A 21,079-nucleotide genomic window follows, 5' to 3' on the forward strand; every position below is an offset into this window, starting at 1 on the left:
GGTTCACCCCACTGAGCCCCCAGCGCCCCTCCCCACTCACCTGTCAGTGGACACTGGGACTGGTAATTTTTGCTATGAAGGATAAAGCTGAGGGGCGCCTGGGTGGCTCGGCGGGTTGGGCGACTGCCTTCGGCTCGGGTCACGACCCCAGGGCCCTGGGATGGACCATCCGCACACTCCCTCCTTCCTTCGCTCCTTCCACTTTCCGTCACGGACTTTCTCTCTTGCCTGCAAGTGTGTTCGCAGAAGCCGCTCCCTCCGCCGGCTACGCGCTCCCTGTCCCCGTCCCCGTGGGCCGCCTCCCAGTGAACCTGCACGTTTGGGTGGACAGTTCCTCCCCCCGCCCCACCGGGGCTCTGAGCTCGTCTAGGGCGGGCCGGGGCGGCCACCACAGCTCCCCCGCGGCGCGCGGAGGAAAGGAGCTCCCAGGTCGTGCTGGCGGGGCCGCCATTCCAGCTCCTCTTTCCGGAGGGCGTCAGGGCGGCTCGGAACCGCGAGAACGAGGAGCCGGGGCCAGCCCCGGGGCTGCAGCGTCTGGACTCGGCCCAAGGGGGCCTTCGCCGGCCCGGACGAGCCAGTCTCTCGGGACCGCAGTCCCTCACGCGGGGACGCGGTCTGCTACAGCTGTCCACGCCGCGGGTCTCTCACGGAAGCGTTGCGGCCGCGGCCGCCCCTGGTTAGCATCTAGGTCTCGGCTGTGGGCATGGGACTTTCTGGGAGTCGTAACAGACCAAGGGCATTTGTCTCGAGGCGCCATTAACTCCCCCGCGGGGCGCTCCAGGAGTCCCCGTGTGTGAGGGACCTCACAGCCGGGCCGCGGTGGGCCCTGGGACCACGGCGCACAGCGGCTCCAGCGCTGAATGCGCAGGCGCGGGGCGTTCCGGCAGTGGTCGCGTGAGGGCAGCCCTCCCACCCTCGCCCGTGTGCCGCGGTGGGTCCTGGGACGTGTAGTCGTCTGAGGCCCGCCGGCTCTGTTGCTGTGTGCGCAGGCGCGGGTCGTTCCGGCAGTCGTCGTGCGTCAGGGCTGCTCTCCCGCCCTCGCCCGAGTGCCGCGGTGGGTCCTGGGACGTGTAGTCGTCTGAGGCCCGCCGGCTCTGTTGCTGTGTGCGCAGGCGCGGGTCGTTCCGGCAGTCGTCGTGCGTCAGGGCTGCTCTCCCGCCCCCTCCCGGGTGCCGCGGTGGGTCTTGGGACGTGTAGTCGTCCGAGGCCCGCGGCCTGGTCAGGGGTCCGGTCGCCGAAGCTCGGGCAGGCGGAATTTGCGCGAGCCTGGCGGCGGGGTTCCCGCACGCACAGTCGGAAGTCGGGCTCGCGTCGGCTCCGGGTACGTAGAGCGGCCCTCCCTGCCCGCGCCGCGCTCGCCTCCGGGGGGGCCCGGGCCCAAGGCTCCGTCCGGGGCTTAGGACCGCCTCGCCCACCGGGCCCGAGGCGCCGAGGAAGCGCGCCGTCCTGTGACCCCCCTGGAGGCGGGGGCTGTGGGTCAGCTCCTGGCTGCCCGGACGCGCGCCGTGGTTGGGGGGCGGAGGGGCCCGTGTGCGGCGAGGTCGGCCCGCGCTCAGGGCTTCGTTCTCTCCGCGCCAGCTCTGCCGTGTCCAGGTCCCGTCGTCCCCGCGCCGGCCGCGAGCATGCCTCAGGTAAGCCGCCCCGTCCCCTTCTTCCTGGACGCAGCCGCACGCTCAGGCCGGCCGGCGCTCTCCGAAAGCCCCGGGCCGCGGGGCTGCCCTGCGGCGGCCCGCGCGGACGGGGGCGTGAGGGGTGCGCGCGAAGCCCGCCCCGCGCCGGCGGGTTCTGGGCCGCGGGGAGCCGGCGGAGGCGATGTGCCTCGTTTCCCCAGAGCTGGGACCACGGCTGCCCGCTTACCCCCGTGCTTTGGTCGGGCGCCTGCTTCCGGCGCCTGTGTCCGTGGGGTCCCCGGACCAGCAGTATCAGCGTCACCGGGGAGCTTCCTGGGGGTGACTGTCCCCGAGCTCCGGCCGGACCTTCTGATCCGGAGTCCCTGGCTGTGCGGCTCCGGGCGTGCTGCGGGGGTCACTTCCCAGTGATTCCGACGCGCGGCCCGTCCCGGGGCAGCGGCCGGCGCGGGAGAGCACGACCTGCGGCAGAGTCGCTTCCCTGCCGTGGGAGGAAGGGCGACCGTCCGGACTCGGGGGCCGCTTTCAGTTCCGCTTCTCGACTTCGTGTCCTCCTTGTCTCCAGATCCAGATGCTCCCCGCGTTTTGCTGGGCAGTGCCGTTTCCGTCTGCGCTGCAGAGTCCACCGTTTGGGAAATAGCGTTATTTGTCGATAGTCAAAATTTTAACACGTTCTTTTGGTGGGAGAGGGAGGACGGGCAGAGGGGACCCTTTTTTTTATTTTTTTAATTTATTAGAGAGTGCAAGCTGGGGGGCAGCGGAGGGAGAGGCAGAAGCAGCCTGGCCGCTAAGCAGAGAGCCAGATGTGGGGCTCGATCCCAGGATCCTGGGATCATGACCTGAGCCCAAGGCAGAGGCTTAACCCACTGAACCACCCAGGTGCCGCGGAACAACTTTTTTAAACTGTAAAATAGGGGCACTGGGTGGCTCAGTGGGTTAAGCCTCTGCCTTCGGCTCAGGTCCTGATCTCAGGGTCCTGGGATCGAGCCCCGCATCGGGCTCTCTGCTCAGCAGGGAGCCTGCTTCCCCCCCCCTCTCTGCCTGCCTCTCTGCCTGCTTGTGATCTCTCTCTGTCAAATAAATAGATAAAATCTTTAAAAATATTTTTTTCTAAAAAAAAAAAGAAAAGTTTTGAACTTTAAAATATAACTACCCTACACCTGGGGTTTTTATTAGTTTGGTACCTTTTAAAATTTCTGTCCATGCTTAATGATCATGTGGATTATTTAAGCCGGGCAAACCCAGACTGCCAAGTGAGGCGTACTGTTACCCCAGCCCTGAGGGGAAAAGTTTCAGGTTCCATCCCGGGAGGTGTTGCATTCCTTCCTTGGGCAATCGTTATGGCCTGGCTGCTCACCCTGCTTGTCTGTGACTCTGCTCAAGTTACCCCTCAGTTTCACAGCTGTTCCTCAGGAGTGGGGACAGCTGTGGTGCACTTGAGTGCATGCCCCTTTTCAGGGGTGCTGCTGCTGTCTGCTGTAGTCAGTTCTTACTGATGAGGTTTTTTTTGTTTTTTGTTTGTTTTAGATTTTATTCATTTATTTGACAGACAGAGATCACAAGTAGGCAGAGAGGCAGGCAGAGAGAGAGAGAGGAGGAAGCAGGCTCCCTGCTGAGCAGAGAGCCCAATGTGGGGCTCGATCCCAGGACCCTGGGATCATGACCTGAGCCGAAGGCAGAGGCTTTAACCCACTGAGCCACACAGGCGCCCCACTGATGAAGTTTTTAATGTAGGTGGGGGCCGGAGCTGACGGCTAAGAAAGAATTCTTGAGGCATCTTTGGTGCAAAAAAGATGACTTTATTAAAACCCATGGGCAGGACTCATGGGCAGAAAGAGGCTGTGAGGGGTGACTGATGACTTACGGGGGAGTTGGGGGAGGTAAGGAAAAGGGAGAGTTTTGTTTTTGTTTTTGTTTTTGTTGTTTTAAGATTTTATTTATTTATTTGACAGAGACAGCCAGAGGGAGAGGGAGAAATAGGCTTTCCTCAAGCCCGACCTAAGTCTAAGGCAGACGGATTAACAACTGAATGACCCAGGTGCCCCAAAAGGGAGGGTTTCAAAAGAACTTTGGTATGCTAAAGAGGACCTACAAGATATTGGAGGCCTTGCCATTGTCAAGGTGATTGTCCTTGAGGCAGTTGGGAGTTTCCTTCCAGAAGTTAGGTTATCGGTAAGAATACATTTCTCTTGGGGCTCCTGGGTGCACGTTGGTGAAGCATCTGCCTTCTCCTCCGGTCCTGGGATCGAGCCCCACATCAGGCTCCCTGCTTGGTGGGAAGCTTGCTTCTCCCTCTTCCTTTCCCCTGCTTGTGTTTCCTCTCTCACTGTGTGGCTCTGTCAAATAAATAAATCTTAAAAAAAAAAAAAAAAAGAACACTTTTTTCTTGTAAATCACTAAGATGTTTGTGAACTGAGGGAGACTCAGGTCTCACAGAACTTTAATCGCTGTAAATGAACCACTTGTTTTCCCTTCCCTTAGCTTTAGAGCATCCAGGAGTGCCTGAGGAATGTTCCAGAGAACCCACCTGCGGGTGTCAGCTTGAGCTTTGTCCCCAGCTTGCCTTCTGCTCCCTTGTCAGTTACCAGGAAGAAACTTGGCCAGATCATAGTAAAATAGGGCTGCCATTAAGGAAAGTGAACATTGTTACACACAAAGGGATTGTCTTCACTATTCATTTAGTGTTGTAAGATTCTAAGAACTTCCACAACAAAAAGTCAGGAATCGACGTTGTTCACGTGTATACTCCTTTATCTTTCACAAAGTTGTAAATGATCTCAGGACAAATTGTGTTTATTTTTTCCGTTTTTCTTCAGTTATACAATAAAATGAAACAGCTAGGCTCTTACTTATAGTCTTAACAATCACTTAGAATTCTGGAAGCTCCCATCACTGCTGCTTGTGTCCACTGTCTGCTCTGCGCTGTGGGACTCACTTTACTCCTTGGCGAGCATCTTTGGGAGCCTGGGTGTTGGTGGTGCAGGTAACTGTATGTCATTTCAGGGGTCAGTGACTTTCAGAGATGTGGCCATTGACTTCTCCCAGGAGGAGTGGGAATGGCTCCACCCTGCTCAGAGGGATCTGTACAGACATGTGATGTTGGAGAACTACGGCCACCTGGTCTCACTGGGTAAGTGTGTTCCTCCTCTCAGAATTTGAACTTTAGGATGGCTTCGTGAATCTTGGTTTTCAGATTGAATATTCCCATAGGGAATATGTTAGTTTTCTTTTTGATTGTTTTTTACTTTTTTTTTTTAAGATTTTATTTATTTATTTGACAGAGAGATCACAAGCAGGCAGAGAGGCAGGCAGAGAGAGAGGAGGAAGCAGGCTCCCCAGTGAGCAGAGAGCCTGACGTGGTGCTTGGTCCCAGGACCCTGGGATCATGACCTGAGCCGAGGGCAGAGGCTTAACCCACTGAGCCACCCAGGCGCCCCACTTTTTTTTTTAAGCAATTTTTATTTATAAGTAATTTATACACCCAGTGTGGGGCTCGAACTTAAAACCCGAGATGCGTGCTCTATTGTCTGAGACAGCCAGTCACCGTTTTTTTATTTTTCAAGATGGATTATAGCCACCTAATCCTTAGACATCTCTCATATTTACATCTGGTGTTTCTTTTAATGTCCTCTTTCTAGGGACTCAAGGACTGATAATTGAATTTATTTCATTTTCTGCAAATAGGTCTTAACATTTCTAAGCCATATGTGGTTTCCTTACTGGAGCAAGGGAGAGACCCCTGGCTGGATAACAGAGATGTGAGAAGAGATCTGTTTTCAGGTGAGTAAGTTAATAACAACCCAGCTAATCCGGGAGGAAGCAATACTTTTATATGTTGGTTGTAAAGTTTTCCCTTAAAGATACAAGACATATGGGGACTATGAAATCTTGCCCGTAGCCCCATAAGGAACCACTCTGCATCCTCTTACCGGCCTGTCTTCAGTTCTCTTATCCTTTCCCTGCTTTCTCACGGACAGATGTGTTCTCTCTTTCCATTGTGAGCTCTGTCTGGGCTCTAAGTTTCATTTCTTTTTGACTTCTCCCTTTCTTTCTTGAAACTGACCTATGTTTCTGTTGCCTAAATTAAAAGCTATATATTTTTTCTGTAAGCTTTGTTCTGTTTAACCGTCTTGGAAAGACTAATTCGTTACTTTTTGGTCAGTTGATGGGTTTATTCATTCACTCACACATTCTCTTAATATTTATTTATTTATTTACTTACTTTTTAAAGATTTTATTTATTTATTTGTCAGAGAGACAGAGGGCACAAGCAGGCAGAGTGGGAGGCAGAGGCAGAGGGAGAAGCAGGCTCCCCACTGAGCAAGGAGCCCGACGCAGGACTCGATCCCAGGACCCTGGGATCATGACCCGGGCTGAAGGCAGGGGCTTAAATGATTGAGCCACCCACGCGTCCTTCTCTTAATATTTATTTAAAAGACTTTCTCTTAGGTGCTACAAAGAGGAGAAAGTATAAAAGAGTGTAATAACTATCAAAGAAGTTATAGCCTAGTGAGATAAAATAGGTCTGGAAGTAACTTACGTGTCCTCAAATTTGCAATTCAGCAATAAGGAGAAAGGAATTCCAGTTGGTGTTTTAGGCCTATGTGATAATGTGCAGGTATAGTAGTAATAGAAACGTAAAAGACAGGAAAAGGATTCGTTTTGGAGAAAAAGTGATGAATTCATTTGAGATAAGCTTGGTGTAGGTAGAGGATGGTATTTCCAAGTGAGGATTTGCACCGAGCTGTTGGAATATATGGAAGGAAAAAGTTCCAGTTAGAGATGTACATGTGGGAATTTTAGTATTAAGCAAAAATTGAAGCCGTGAGACTGAGATGTCACCTTGGGTTAATAACAAAATTGCTGGTGAAGCTTTTTAAAAATAAATGGCCATGCCTCTCCATCCCCCCGCCGGAAGATTCTGACACAGAAGATCTACGGAGCTTAAATTCTGCATCGATGAAAAGTTGTGCAAGTTCTTCAGTTGATTCTGAAGCTTCTAATGGCGGTACGTGATCTGTCCCTGAGAAAGCAGGAGGAGTGCTTACACGGACAGAGAAGCAGCGGCTCAGAGACCCTGATGAGGGACAGGAGCAGGTGCCATGGAAGCAGCTGCAGCTGTGAGAGCCGTGGTGGTAATGACTCTCCTGTGCCGCAGACTTCCAGGAGGGCAGGAGAGAACGGGTGTGGGCGGAAGTTGTGAACTGCAGCAGGTGCCAGGCGATTTCCCTTTTCCAGTAGGAGTTGAAGAACAGTGTCCTCTCCTTAATCTTGTAAGAGCAACAAAACTGTTAGAAGTATGTGCAAGGGAAGTGAGGTAAAGGACAAAGGTAGAAAAGTTGTCTCTAATTCCACTGCTTCATTCGTTCTTTCATTCGTTTATTTATTCACTTATTTTTTAAGTGATCTCTGTGCCCAGCCTTGGGCTTGTACTCTTGACGCCAAGACCAAGACTCACATGCTTTACGTGCTGAACCAGCCGGGTGTCCCTCCACAACTTTAATACAGCTCTTCGAATTTTTATGTGTTCATTCTAGGACCCCTCCTCCCCCTTATTTGAACAGGAAGTAGGATTTGTTGGTGGGCATGAAGAAGGAGGGGGCAGTGCTAAGGTTCGCATGGGCACAGGGCCCATCGTTTGTCCAGGAGGCCACAGTTAGGGATGTGTTTGACCCTACAGACAGTTGCATTGAACTGCTTTTCAGCCATCATGGCTTCATTTTTTTTTTTTTTTTAAAGATTTATTTATTTATTTATTTGACAGACAGAGAGAGAGAGATCACAAGTAGGCAGAGAGGCAGAGGAAGGGAAGCAGGCTCCCCGCTGAGCAGAGAGCCCGATGTGGGACTCGATCCCAGGACCCTGAGATCATGACCTGAGCCGAAGGCAGCGGCTTAACCCACTGAGCCACCCAGGCACCCCATGGCTTCATATTTTTGTCCTTTAAAGCAAGTAAAGTCCCACTTCGTGGAGATGTGGCTCTTCTGGCAGCCCCAGGGAACTGGTCCCTGTGTTGGCCCTCCATCACTTGCTCCGCCTGTCGTATGGATGGACATGATTTGGCCTATGTGGACCTTGGCCACTGTGCCCTGAGGTTTCCCAAGGGCCGCCCACATACCTGTTTGGAGCCTGTATTGGGGGCAGCATGAGATCAGATGTTTGTCCACCAGAACGGGCTGTGTCTAGGGTCCTGTAAGGCAACACATACAAGCAACAGGCTGCGTACACTACTGAGGAGGCCACTGTTTGCTACTGTCGCACACCAGACTCTCCATGGGGAGGCCGCACAGTTGGCTTTGTTGGCTGCAGTGCAGAACTTATGTAGAAAGGTAATGTATCACACAGAAATAATGCATAAAACGTAAATGTGCAGCCTAACAGTGATTGGAAGGTACTGATGTAACCACCACCTCGGTCGGTAGGCAGAACGCTGCCGGGTGTCTGCGAGCGCTGCGTGTGATCCCCTCTTCCCTGCCCAGAACAGCCTCCTCCTTACTTTAGTGGCAGTGAGTTGCCCTGTTGGTTACTTGACAGACTTGTCAAGTGTTTGTGTTTCGAATCACTACAGCTTAGGTGTGTATGTTTGTGAACTTTATATAGATGGGTCCATACTGTATGTACTGTGTTGTGCTTCTCGAAATTACTTCTAAGACTTACGCATTTTGCATATGACTCCAGTAGTTTGTTCATCGTGCAAGTTGGCACTCCCATTTCTGTCTTCTGTTATCAAGGCCTTCGAGGTGTGTTTGCATTTTAGGGCAGTCACAAGCCGTGTTACCATTGTCCCTGCATTCTGGCACAGACTGGCCGGATTTCCTGTGGTCTGTGTCTGGAACTGGAATTCCGGGTGGGGGGACAGTGACCTCTTTCTTATCGTTAGATTATGCCTCATCTGTGAGCTGCCTCTTGAAGGTTTTTGCTCATTTATATATTGGATTCTCTGTCGTTTTCTTTCTTTCTTTCTTTCTTTTTTAAAGATTTTATTTATTTATTTGACAGAGAGATCACAAGTCGGCAGAAAGGCAGGCAGAGAGAGGGAAGCAGGCTCCCCACTGAGCAGGGAGCCCAACATGGGGCTTGATCCCGGGACCCCAGGATCATGACCTGAGCCGAAGGCAGAGGCTTTAACCCACTGCCACCAAGGCACCCCCATAAATGCCTTTTAAGTGTTTTTTATAGCTGGGTTGTCTATAGCGGTCTTGTCCTGCAGGATGGGGAGATATTTCTGTTTCTCTGTATGTCCTATAACTTGGATTTTAACCCATTGATTTTCACATTTTAAGATTTTGGGTCTTGTTTAAGTTCTGTTGGAGACGATCATTGTATTTAGGCCGGTTGTCAGTATGGGTAAGTTGAGGCCATCAGTTGTAACCTCTCTCCTATGTACATGGCTCTAGGACAGTCCTGTTTTTTGTTTTTTGGGTTTTTTTTTAAGATTTTATTTTATTTATTTGACAGAGACCACAAGTAGGTAGAGAGGCAGGCAGAGAGAGAGAGAGGGAGAAGCAGCCTCCCTGCCAAGCAGAGATCCCGATGTGGGACTCGATCCTAGGACCCTGAGATCATGACCTGAGCTGAAGGCAGAGGCTTAACCCACTGAGCCACTCAGGCGCCCCGGACATCCTGTTTTTAAAGGCTTTGTAGGTCTCCAGTATTTGTTCTGCATATACACCTCCTGCTGGCCTTTCCGCACCTGGGCAGTGGGTTCCCCTGTGCTTCCATTTTCAGTTTCTAGTGTGGTATATAGGGTCAGATCCATGCATGCACAACTCAGGGATGAGCTCAGGATTTCATACACGACTTCATGGGAGCACTTTCTTGAGCTCCCTCTCCTACCCTTTTTGGTTCTCAGGCCCCATCTTTCAGGTCTTCCGAGTAGAAAGGCAGACCTTTAGTTTCCCTTCTGCTCTGTACCTCCTGCAACTGTGTCTCCCTCTGTAGCCAAGTAACAAGGAGACAGAGTGAAAAAGAGGAAAATGGGTATTATTCCTGTGCTGCAGGGAACATAGATTTCTCTTTTCTTTTTTACAGAGACTTTATTTATTTGAGAGAGAGAGTGAGCAGGAGCTGGGGGAGGGACAGAGGAAGAGGGAGAAAAGAGCCCGATGTGGGACTCCATCCCAGGTTTCCAAGATGACCTGAACCAAACGCGGATGCTTGACCAACTCAGCCACCAGGCGCCCCAAGATGAGCAGCTTTGAAGGGGAGGGAAGATTATATCAATTTGTGACTTTCCGAGTGTCGGATCTTTATGGGATATTTGACTCTATCAGTTCATTAGGCAGTTGAGTATCAGATGCCGGAACTTAACAAAGAAATCACTGTGCCTCTCAAATTTTAGTCATTTGGAGAGGTTTTTTCTTTCTGTTCTTTTTCTTTTTTTAGATTATTTATTTTAGAGAGTGTGTACACATAAACTGGGAGGGGGAGAGGGAGAGAGAGAGAAATTCTCAAGCAGACTCTCCACTGAGCACAGAGCCTAATGTGGGGCTCGATCCGAGGACTCTGTGATCATGACCTGAGCAGAGGCAAACACTTAATGACTTGACTAAGCCTCCCAGGCGCCCCTATTTCTTTTCTTTGCTTTTTAAACTTCTTCCTTTTCTTTTTTTTAAGATTTTATTTGTCAGAGAGAGAGAGAGCACAAGCAGTGAGGAGCAGAGGGGGAGGGAGAAGCAGCCTCTTCACTAAGCAGGGAGCCCGATGCGGGACTCCGTCTCTGGACCTGCGTGGAAGACAGATGCTCACCTGACTGAGCCACCTACGCACCCAACAATTTGTTTCTTTTTAGTGCTAAATAATATTCTGTTTTCTGGATGAACTGGAGTTTACTTTTGCATTCTCCTGCTAAAGGCTGTGTGGTTGCTTCTAAGTTTGGGCATTTAGAGCTGCTATAAATATCTGATTGCAGGCTTTTGTGTGAACCTAAGTTTTGAATTAATTTGGGTAAATGTCAAAGAGTGCAGTTGTTGAATTGTGTGGTAAGAGAATGTTTAGTTAGGAAACATCTAAACTGGACACCTGGGTGGCTCAGTCGTTAAGTATCTGCCTTCGGCTCAGGTCATGATCCCTGGGTCCTGGGATCGAGCCCTGCATCAGGCTCCCTGCTTGGTGGGGAGCCTGCTTCTCCCTCTCCCACTTCCCCTGCCTGTGTTCCCTCTCTTGCTGTGTCTCTGTCAGATAAATAAATAAATAAAACCTTCAAAAGAAAAAAAACAAAACAAAAAAAACCCCTGCCAGATGAATTTCCAAAGTGGTTCTACCATTTTTGCATTCCCACCAGCAATGAATGATCATAGTCCATATTGCTCCGCATCCTTGCCAGCATTTGATGTTGTTAGTAGATTGCATTTTGGGTATTGTAATAACTGTGTAGTGGCATCTCACTTATTTATGTGTTTATTTATTTATTTTTAAATATTTTATTTATTTAGTTGAAAGAGACCACAAATAGAGCGGCAGGCAGAGGGAGAGGAGGGAGCCCGATCATGACGTGCACCAAAGGCAGCCACTTAGCCGACAGAGCCAGAGCCACCCAGGCACCCTTCATTTTAATTTAGAATTTTCTCATGGCGGGGTGCCTGGGTGGCTCAGTGGGTTAAAGCCTCTGCCTTCGGCTCAGGTCATGATTCCAGGGTCCTGGGATCGAGCCTTGCATCGGGCGCTCTGCTCAGCAGGGAGCTTGTATCCCTCTCTCTCTCTCTCTCTCCCTACTTGTGATCTCTCTCTTTGTCAAATAAATAAATAAATAAATAAATAAAATCTTAAAAAAAGAATTTTCTCATGGCATGTGATGTTGAATATCTTTCCATATTCTTGCCATCTGTATATATTCCTTGGTCATGTTGCTGTTCAGGTCTTTTGCCCATTTTTAAAGTATATTGTTCTTTTTCTTATTGTTGAGTTTTAAGAGTTCTTTGTATATTTTGGACACAAGGTCTTTTTTTTTTTTTTAAACAGATTTTTATTTATTTATTTGACAGAGAGATCACAAGTAGGCAGAGAGGCAGGCAGAGAGAGAGAGAGAGGAGGAAGCAGGCTCCCTGTAGAGCAGGGAGCCTGATACGGGACTTGATCCCAGGACCCTGAGATTATGACCTGAGCCGAAGGCAGAGGCTTAACCTACTGAGCCACCCAGGCGCCCTGGATAGTGTCTTATTAGATATGTCTTTTGCACATATTTTCTCCGTTTGTGACATGTCTTCTCATTCTCTTGATGTTGGCTTTTGCAGAGCAGAGCTTTTTTATTTTAATGATGCCCAGTTTGTCAATTGTTTTCCTGGATCATGACTCTGGTTGTTGTATCTAAAAAGTCATTGTCATACCTAAGGTCATCTAGGTTCCCCCTATGTTATCTTCTAGGAGTTTTATAATTTTGTGTTTTAGGCTTAGGTCTATGATCCATTTTAAGTTAATTTTAATCAAGAGTGTAAGGTCTGTATGAAAAAATTCATTTTTAGCATGTGGGTGCATAGTTGTTCTAGGAGCGTTGGTTGAGAAGCCGTCTTTGCGCCTTGTGAGAGATCAGTTGAGTGTAATTAGGCAGCTCCATTCCTTAGCCCTCTGTTCTGCTCTATTGATCTGATCGTTTTATCTTTCACCCGTACCGTCTTCATTACTGTCAGTTTACAGTAAGTCTTGAAGTCAGGTAGTGCCAGGGTTATGGCTTGTTCTTTTCCTTTGGTATCCCATTAGGTATTGTAGGTCTTTTGCTTCTTTTTTTTTTTTTTTTTAAAGATTTTATTTATTCATTTGACAGAGAGAGATCACAAGTAGGCAGAGAGGCAGGCAGAGAGAGAGGAGGAAGCAGGCTCCCAGCTGAGCAGAGAGCCCGATGCGGGGCTTGATCCCAGGCCTCTGGGGTCATGACCCGAGCCGAAGGAGAGGCTCCAACCCACTGAGCCACCCAGGGGCCCCAAAAGACTGACTTTTATACATTAACTTTATATCCTATTTTGTTATAATTACTTACTCCACTTTTTTGGTAAAATTTTTCAGATTCTTTGCATAGATAATAGTGTCATCTACCAAAAAAAGTTTCTTCTTTGCCAAGTTTATTTCTTCTTTGCCAATCTGTATACCTTTTACTTACTTTTCTTGTCTTGTTGCATTAGCTAAGAACCGTTACAGCATTGAAAAGTAGTGCTGAGCTGCACCTGGGTGCCGCAGTTGGTTAAGCATCTCCCTCTTGGTTTCAGCTTAAATCTGACCTCACGGTTGTGAGATTGAGCCGTATGTTGGGCTCTGCACTCAGTGTGGGAGTCTCCTGGAATTTCTCTCCCTCTCCCTCCGCCCCTTCCCCCCGCACTTCCTTTCTCTCACTGAAATAAATAGGTCTTTAAAAAAAAAACAAAAAATAGAGCTGTGAAGGACCATCCTTGCAGTGTTCCTGGTTTTAGCAGGAAAGCTTCAAATTTCTCACCATTAATAGGGTGTTAGCTATACAGTTTTTGATGTTCTTTGCAACTTGAGGAAATTCCACGCTATTCCTAGTTTGTTGAGTTTTTTCATGAATGGATGTTGGATCTTGCAAGCCATATCTACTGGTAACATGTTGCCCTAGTTTTTGTCTTAGAATATCTTTATTTCTCCTTCACCTTGAAGTATAGTTTTTCAGGGTACACAATTCTAGGTTGGTGAGTTTTTTCTCTCTATACTACATTAAGTACTATCTCAATGGTCTTAAGTAACATTGTTGGTAGAGAATCTTTTTTTTCATAAGAAGAAAGTGAATGCATCTGAGTTTTGCTTTGAGTATGTTAGCTGCAGATTTCTCATAGGAACCCTTCCTTACATTAAGGACGGATCCTTGTGGGTGCCTTGGTAGCTCAGTTGGTTAAGCGTGTGACTCTTGGTTTTGGCTTAGGTTGTGATATCAGGGTCGTGAGATTGAGCCCTGCGTCATAAAGGGGGTGCCTAGATGGGTTAGTTTTTAAACGTCTGCCTTCAGCTCTGGTCATGATCCCATGTGCTGGTGTTGCGCCCCACATTGGGCTCCTGCTCAGCAGGGAGGTATCATGACCTGAGCCAAAGGCAGAGGCTTTGCTTCCCCCTCCCCGACTCCCGCCACCTGTGTTCCCTCTCTCGCTGTGTCTCTCTCTACCAAATAAATAAATTAAATCTTAAAAAAAAAAAAAATCCTTGTATTCCTCTAGGCTTTTAATCAGTATAAAAACTAAGTTATATCAGATCCATTTGACCTTTACCAAAGAGAGTATGGGCATGTACGTGATAGGAGGGGGAGGTGACTTTGAGGGAACGAAGCGGGATGAGAAATATATAATTAGCATTCTGTTCGTATTTGGAACCTGGTTTTCTTGGTTGTGCTTTTTACTCGGATTGGTCTCTGAAACCGTATGGTTGGTAGTATATGAAATCTCTGCAGTTAACCCCAGTTACTTTTTCTTTTTCTTTTCTTTTTTTTTTTTTTAAAGATTTTATTTATTTATTTGACAGAGAGAGTGAGAGACACAAGCAGGCAGAGCAGCAGAGGGAGAGGGAGAAGCAGGCTTCCCACTGAGCAGGGAGCCCGATATGGGACTTGAACCCAGGACCCTGGGATCATGACCTGAGCCTAAGGCAGTCACTCAACCAACTGAGCCCCCTAGGTGCCCCAGTTACTTTTTCTAATACCATTAAATATCTATGCTCACCTCATATATCTTGCTGTATTTCTTTTCTTTTTTTCAAAGATTTTATTTATTTATTTGATAGACAGAGATCACAAGCAGGCAGAGAGGCAGGCAGAGAGAGAGGGGAAGCAGGCTCCCCGCTGAGCAGAGAGCCCGATGTGGGGCTCGATCCCAGGACCCTGAGATCATGACCTGAGCTGAAGGCAGAGGCCTTAACCCACTGAGCCACCCAGGCGCCCCTATCTTGCTGTATTTCTGTTCCCAACTAATTTCTGCAGTGAAACCTTTCTAGATGAGCTTATCTTGTTTTTTTATACCATTTTTTTCTTCTGTGTCCTTTTTATCTTCCTATTTATATTCTCTGCTTATGAAAAGAATTCATCCATTTATTTCTCCAGGGCTCTTACTGATTTGCTCAGTAGGTAAGGAATTGGTTTATAGGAGAGTCAGGAAAATAATTTAAGATTTACCTCTGTTGAGCCATTTTCATTATTGTTTTACTGCCTCCCCATCTTTATCTTTCATGTTAACGTATCTACCATGTAGGTATAGTTCTTGGTTCTTTGTTCAGATACCTATTAAAGAAATAGGTCGGGGCATCTGGGGGGCTCAGTGGGTTAAAGCCTCTGACTTCGGCTCAGGTCATGATCCTAGAGTCCTGGGATCGAGCCCACATTGGGCTCTCTGCTCAGCAGGGAGCCTGCTTCCTCCTCTCTCTGCCTGCCTCTCTGCCTATTGTGATCTCTGTTAAATAAATAAATAAATATTTATTTAAAAAAAAAGAAAAAAAGAAATAGGTCTGGGGCACCTGGGTGGCTCAGTTAAGTGTCTGCCTTCAGCTCATGTCATCGTCCTGGGGTCCTGGGATTGAGCCCTGCATTGGGCTCCCTGCTTAGCAGGGAGCTTGCCTCTCCTGCCCCTGCCTCTCCCTACTTATGCATATTCTCTCTCTGTCTTTCAAAGAAATAAAAAAACTTAAAAAAGAAAGAAATAGATTTATATACTTTTCCTTAGAAGCTTAAGGTCAGTGATAATAAAAGATAGCATTCCCCCATACAATGTAAATGTCAAAGTGTGTTTTAGAGAAATACGGTTTTTTTGTTTTTTGTTTTTTGTTTTTTGTTTTGTTATTTGGAAATAATTTTAAACTTCCAGAAAATGTTCAGGAATAGAAAAGGATACTTATAAGCTCTTTACTCAAATTCACCTATTGCTGGGGCGCCTATGTGGCCCAGTGGGTTAAAGCCTCTGCCTTTGGCTCAGGTCATGATACCAGGGTCCTGGGATCGAGCCCCACATCGGGCTCTCTGCTCAGTAGGGAGCCTGCTCCTCCTCCCCTCTCCACCTACTTGTGATCTCTGTCTGTCAAATAAATAAATAAAATTTTTTTTTTAAATTAACCTATTGCTAATGTTTTGCCCCATTCATTTTATCATTTGGTATATGATTTTTTTTCCCTGAAAGATCGGACAATAAATTGCATACATCATGGCCTTTTACCTCCATGAATTCCTAGGAATTAGGATATGAGTGAATATATTTTTAAAATATTTTTCGGGCACCTGGGTGGCTCAGTGGATTAAGCCGCTGCCTTCAGCTCAGGTCGTGATCTCAGGGTCCTGGAATCGAGTTCCGCATCGGGCTCTCTGCTCAGTAGGGAGCCTGCTTCCCTCTCTCTCTCTGCCTGCCTCTCTGCCTACTTGTGATTTCTCTCTGTCAAATAAATAAATAAAATCTTTAAAAAATTAAAATATTTTTCATATTTGTTGTACTGTTTTGTTCCTCTGGAGAAGATCAGGGCCGATGTTTGACTGTTAAAGACATCTGATAGGGCGCCTGGGTGGCTCAGTGGGTTAGTGTACAACTCTTGGTTTTGGCTCAGGTCATGGTCTCAGGATCATGAGATTAAGCCCTGCGTCAGGCTCCACACTCAGCAGTGAGTTTGCTTCAGAGTCTCTCCCTCTCCCTCTGCCCGTCCTGATTGTAGACTCACTATTTCTAATAAATACACCTTAAAAAAAAAAAAAAGCGGGTGCCTGGGTGGCTCAGTGGGTTAAGCCGCTGCCTTCGGCTCAGGTCATGATCTCAGGGTCCTGGGATCGAGTCCCACATCGGGCTCTCTGCTCGACAGGGAGCCTGCTTCCTCCTCTTTCTCTCTGCCTGCCTCTCTGCCTACTTGTGATCTCTCTCTGTCAAAATAAATAAATAAAATCTAAAAAAAAAAAAAAAAAGCATTTAATGGAAAGACACTGTTACACCAAGGTTGAGCTTCAGTTACCACTTCGCAAAGTAGAGTACAGGTGAGGGTCATAGACAGTCATTTCCTTTTACTTACTATTTAAAGTAAGTCACTGTCACATGTTCCAAAGGCATTAAGTGAACAGTCTGATGTCTTTATGGGACCTGAGGAATATGTGTAGTTTATTAGCCGCATTATGACATTGTCTTTTTCAAGTCCTTTTTGCCTCAAATAAATTTTAAGAAGAGCTGAGAAAGACGAAAACGCATCCTTCCCAAGTTCTTATCTTCCTGATAGTACTTTGGTAAGATTTTATTTATTTATTTGTCTGAGAGAGAGGACAAGCAAGAGTGAGCAAGCACAAGCTGGGGGTGGGGGTCAGAGGGAGAGGCAGGCTCCCCACTGAGCAGGGAGCCCGCCAGGAGCCTGGGATCACAACCTGAGCTGAAGGCAGACACTTCACTGACTGAGCCGCCCAGATGTTCCCTGTCCTATTTTGTCTCTCTTCTGATGTCTTCTGAATTTCCGAGCATACTGCTCAGATTTCAGTCTATATGAGAACTTTGAAAGCCGTAGAGTGTTGAGGGGGGTGTGTGTGTGTGTGTTTTAATCCCTCATTGAAAAAGTGGAGTGGCTTTACTCAGTATGGAAAAAAAATTGTTGTTTTATTTTCAGAGTCAAAGGGTGAGATCAAAGAGTTTTCTCCAAATGTCATATATGAAGATGGCTCGTCCCAGTATTTGGTAGTGGAAAGAATCCTAAACCAAGACCCTGAACATTCCAGTTTTAAAGGAGGCTGGAAATGTGAGGAGGACACTCAGATACAAGGAAATCAGGGGTGTATCCGGCATGTGTCAGCCTCTCATCAAGGAGCGCTGTCGCAGCGCGTGAGTGTCAGTACCGGCGAGAGGCCCTATGGATGTCACGAATGTGGGAAAACCTTCAGTCGGCGCTTTTCCCTGGTGTTACACCAGAGGACTCATACTGGAGAGAAACCGTACATATGTTCAGAATGTGGCAAAACCTTTAGCCAGATCTCCAACCTTGTGAAACATCAGATGATACATACTGGGAAGAAACCCCACGAGTGTAAGGACTGTAACAAAACGTTCAGTTACCTCTCATTCCTTATTGAACACCGGAGAACACATACTGGGGAGAAACCTTACGAATGTACAGAATGTGGAAAGGCCTTTAGCCGTGCCTCAAACCTCACACGACATCAGAGAATTCATATAGGAAAGAAACAGTATATTTGTAGGAAATGTGGGAAAGCCTTTAGCAGTGGCTCAGAACTTATTCGCCACCAGATCACACATACGGGAGAGAAGCCTTACGAATGCATCGAATGTGGGAAGGCGTTTCGCCGCTCCTCACACCTTACGCGGCATCAGAGCACCCATACCTCCAGAACCCCCTATGAGTGTAGTGAGTGTAGGAAAGCCTTCCGCTGTCACTCGTTCCTTATCAAACACCAGAGAATTCACGCTGGAGAGAAGCTCTATGAGTGTGACGAGTGTGGTAAGGTTTTCACGTGGCATGCGTCCCTTATGCAACATATGAAAATCCATACTGGAGAAAAGCCGTATGCATGTACTGAGTGCGATAAAACCTTCAGTCGGAGCTTCTCCCTCATTCTGCATCAGATAACTCACACTGGGGAGAAACCCTATGTATGTAAGGTATGCAATAAGTCCTTCAGCTGGAGCTCAAACCTGGCCAAACATCAGAGAACACACAGCCTAGAGAACCCCTATGAGTTTGAGAATTCGTTCAGTTATCACTCGTTCCTTACTGAGCACAATGGGATTCGCACTACAGAGAAAACCTAACAACGTATGGATTCAAAACCAAAACAGAAACAGTTAATGCCTTACTTTGACTTCAGAGGATTCCTGGAAAGAAGCCTTAAGTGAATATGTTGAATGTGAAGAAGGTGGGTTATACTTGATTCAACATCCTGGAACATAGGAGCCCAGGAATGTGTTGGAAAGCCATGAGCACGTTCTTTTTCTAACATCAGAAGATGAAACCAGGGGGCGCCTGGGTGGCTCAGTTGGTTAAGCAGCTGCCTTCGGCTCAGGTCATGATCTCAGCGTCCTGGGATCGAGTCCCACATCGGGCTCCTTGCTCAGCAGGAAGCCTGCTTCTCCCTCTGCCTCTGCCTGCCATTCTGTCTGCCTGTGCTCTCTCTCTCACTCTGATAAATAAATAAAATCTTTAAAAAAAAAAAAAAAAGAAGATGAAACCAGTACTGAGAAGACTTACCTGGTACGATTCCCTCACTGGACATTTGTAAATTCCTACCAGGGAAGGACACATGGCCAATAAATGTGAGGAAGATTTTATTGAGAAATTGGCCCCAACTCTGCATCTGTCAGCCCAAACAGGACAGAGCGTGTGGGCAAGAGTTGTTTTCCTTTTTCCTGGACATCAGAAAATTCATAATGAAGCAAAGTCATGCAAATGCAGTGATTTGGCAATGTTTTTGTGTACCATGCAATATTTATTAAGTTTGAAAATACTCTCAAGAGAAAAAGCAACCCTATAAATGAACTGAATAGAGGGTGACTTTCTGCTTTATTTCAGAACTGCAGAATTATACCGGGGAGAAACCTATCATAAGGAGTGTGGCAAGATCTTGAGTTCTGAGAAGTCCTACTGGAGGGAGTTAGGGAGGTTTTTTTTGGGGGGGGTATTGTTTTAAAGCAAACTCAGAAAAGAAAGCTATGAATAAATATTTGGTTTTTAGTTAATTAATCTGGTACTTGCAGAGTTTTTTTCCATAGCATGTATCATTCTGAAAATGCAAATACCACAGTATCAACATCAGCAGTGAAGACTCGTGTGCATTGGTAGAAACGTACATGGTCACAGAATCATTTTTCGTATCTTCATGGTTTTAACTTTGAGATAGAGTTTAGATTTAAGGTTATGCTCACTCATGTTTATTCTTGAATGTAACTAGACCTGTCTTAGCTTGAAGTAAATGTACATAAGTTATGTTGCAGGAAAATGCCAAGGTGGTTTTCCTCTTTTGATCCACTTACAGTGGGAACATTACTTTTGTAAGCACATATTTGTCAAAATAAACCAGACGATGTTTTTACTCTCCATGTACACCTTGCCCATTTTTTAATGTCCCAGTTAAAGGTGTATCTTATCTTGGAATCATCTGCCTCCTTTTAAGGACTGAGCTTGCATTTAGGATAGGTTATATGCAGTTTGGTACTTGAATAAATGCCTTATTTAAGTATATTTTAATTGTGGGTGAATCTTTCACCAGGTGAGAGGCTGGCAGCTGTCTTTCATGCTGACTGTGATGTAACACAAAGTCATTGCCTGCTAATTTTCTCACCGCCTCAGTCTCCGCCAGAACAGCTCCATTGTACACATCCTTCCTTTCCTATGGTGTAGTGGGCGTTACTCTTGCTAGCCGCATGTGGGCGTCTTTTTTGGATAAAAATGTGTTTATCATTTCGGAGGTTTGTAACATTTGGGGATATGGCCATAGACTTGTCTCACGAGAAATGGGGCTGATTGGACCCTGACCTGAAGATTTCATAAAGGAATATAATGATTTGGAACTATGGGATCCTCATCCGAGGTTACCATTCTTCCATTCAGAACATGAATTTAGGCATCTTTGCTTTCTCTTTTAGGAAAAGGGCGTGGCTTTAACCTTCCTGCCTGAATTCCTACTCCAGGTTCTTGAGGAAATGAAGTAAAATTGGTAGAAGTGGGAAGTGGCTTGCATTCTTCCTTGAAGGCTCTGCCCCTCCCTGCCACTCATGCTCTTTTGAGGGAGGCAGAGTGGGAGAGAGAGAGCATGAGCAGGACAGGGGCAGAGGAGAGAGAGAAGCAGGCTCCTTGCTGAGTGGAGAGCCCCATGCTGGGCTCAATCCCGGGACCCTGAGATCGTGACCTGAGCTGAAGGCAGATGCTTAACCCACTGAGCTGCCCAGGCGCCCCTAACTTCTCTCCCTCTATATTAAAAAGTTGGGTCGGGACCTAGGAAGAACCATAATCTTTTGAAGTATCTATTTTCTCCCTTTTGTAAGCAGGGCTCTGTATTTCTGAATCAAGTGTGACCCTTACTGGAGCAAGGAGGAGTCCAAGAATGGTGGCCAGAGGGTGGCAAGAGGCCTGTGGTCAGGTCGGTGGGGCGGGTCCGGCAGGGGGTGCCCGTGCATGGGGTGGTCCGGCCTGCCAAATTGCTGGAACCATTTTCTCAAAAACAGTAACTTTCCTTTAAAATCCCCCTCACGAAACATCACTCTCAACTATGTAACTCATCCTAAAGCTAATTAATTTGTGGTAAAGATACATCAGAAAATAACTATGCTTTTGTGTGTTTATTTGAGCGTCGTTTGAGAGAGAATGCATGTGCACATGAGCGGGGGCAGGGCAGAGGCCGAGAGAGTCTCAGGCAGATGCTCAGTGCGGGGATGGAGTCCATGACCTGAGTGGAAATCAGGGTTTGGCCACTTAACTGATCCACCCAAGGGCCCGTGCTATTATTTTTAATTAAAGGAAATCTTTATTTTTATACTTTAATTAATGTGGACTCCACATACATT

General features: G+C 47.2%; 1 protein-coding gene and 1 non-coding gene across 4 annotated transcripts; one reads left to right on the forward strand and one right to left on the reverse strand.

Annotated features, from left to right (window-relative positions):
- Nucleotides 1-1,359: 1,359 nt before the first annotated feature.
- On the forward strand, nucleotides 1,360-18,602 carry ZNF140 (zinc finger protein 140). Of its 3 annotated transcripts, none has more exons than XM_044243614.1 (4): nucleotides 1,360-1,631; nucleotides 4,632-4,758; nucleotides 5,313-5,408; nucleotides 17,175-18,602. In XM_044243614.1, exons 1-4 carry the CDS (start codon nucleotides 1,623-1,625, stop codon nucleotides 18,329-18,331), a joined length of 1,389 nt encoding a protein of 462 aa, XP_044099549.1. In that variant the 5' UTR covers nucleotides 1,360-1,622; the 3' UTR covers nucleotides 18,332-18,602. The 3 variants fall into 3 exon arrangements, with proteins under 3 accessions (XP_044099549.1, XP_044099550.1, XP_044099548.1); XM_044243615.1 differs by lacking the exon at nucleotides 1,360-1,631 and adding an exon at nucleotides 3,580-3,800; XM_044243613.1 differs by lacking the exon at nucleotides 1,360-1,631 and having other exon boundaries at nucleotides 3,991-4,758.
- Nucleotides 7,803-7,937, reverse strand: LOC122903879. Its single transcript, XR_006384080.1, has one exon. It is a non-coding gene; the product is annotated as a small nucleolar RNA SNORA70 (small nucleolar RNA).
- Nucleotides 18,603-21,079: the final 2,477 nt, after the last annotated feature.

Source organism: Neovison vison, chromosome 3 (genome assembly GCF_020171115.1).
Source record: "Neovison vison isolate M4711 chromosome 3, ASM_NN_V1, whole genome shotgun sequence".
NCBI lineage: Eukaryota > Metazoa > Chordata > Mammalia > Carnivora > Mustelidae > Neogale > Neogale vison.

What these genes read in the sequence shown, in the direction of transcription:
- ZNF140 (XM_044243613.1), top strand. Translation starts at nt 4,620, where the DNA reads ATGTCATTTCAGGGGTCAGTGACTTTCAGAGATGTGGCCATTGACTTC. An exon ending in CGGCCACCTGGTCTCACTGG is followed by an intron (nt 4,759 to 5,312) that starts GTAAGTGTGTTC and finishes TTCTGCAAATAG; the next exon opens with GTCTTAACATTTCTAAGCCA. An exon ending in GAGAAGAGATCTGTTTTCAG is followed by an intron (nt 5,409 to 17,174) that starts GTGAGTAAGTTA and finishes TTTTATTTTCAG; the next exon opens with AGTCAAAGGGTGAGATCAAA.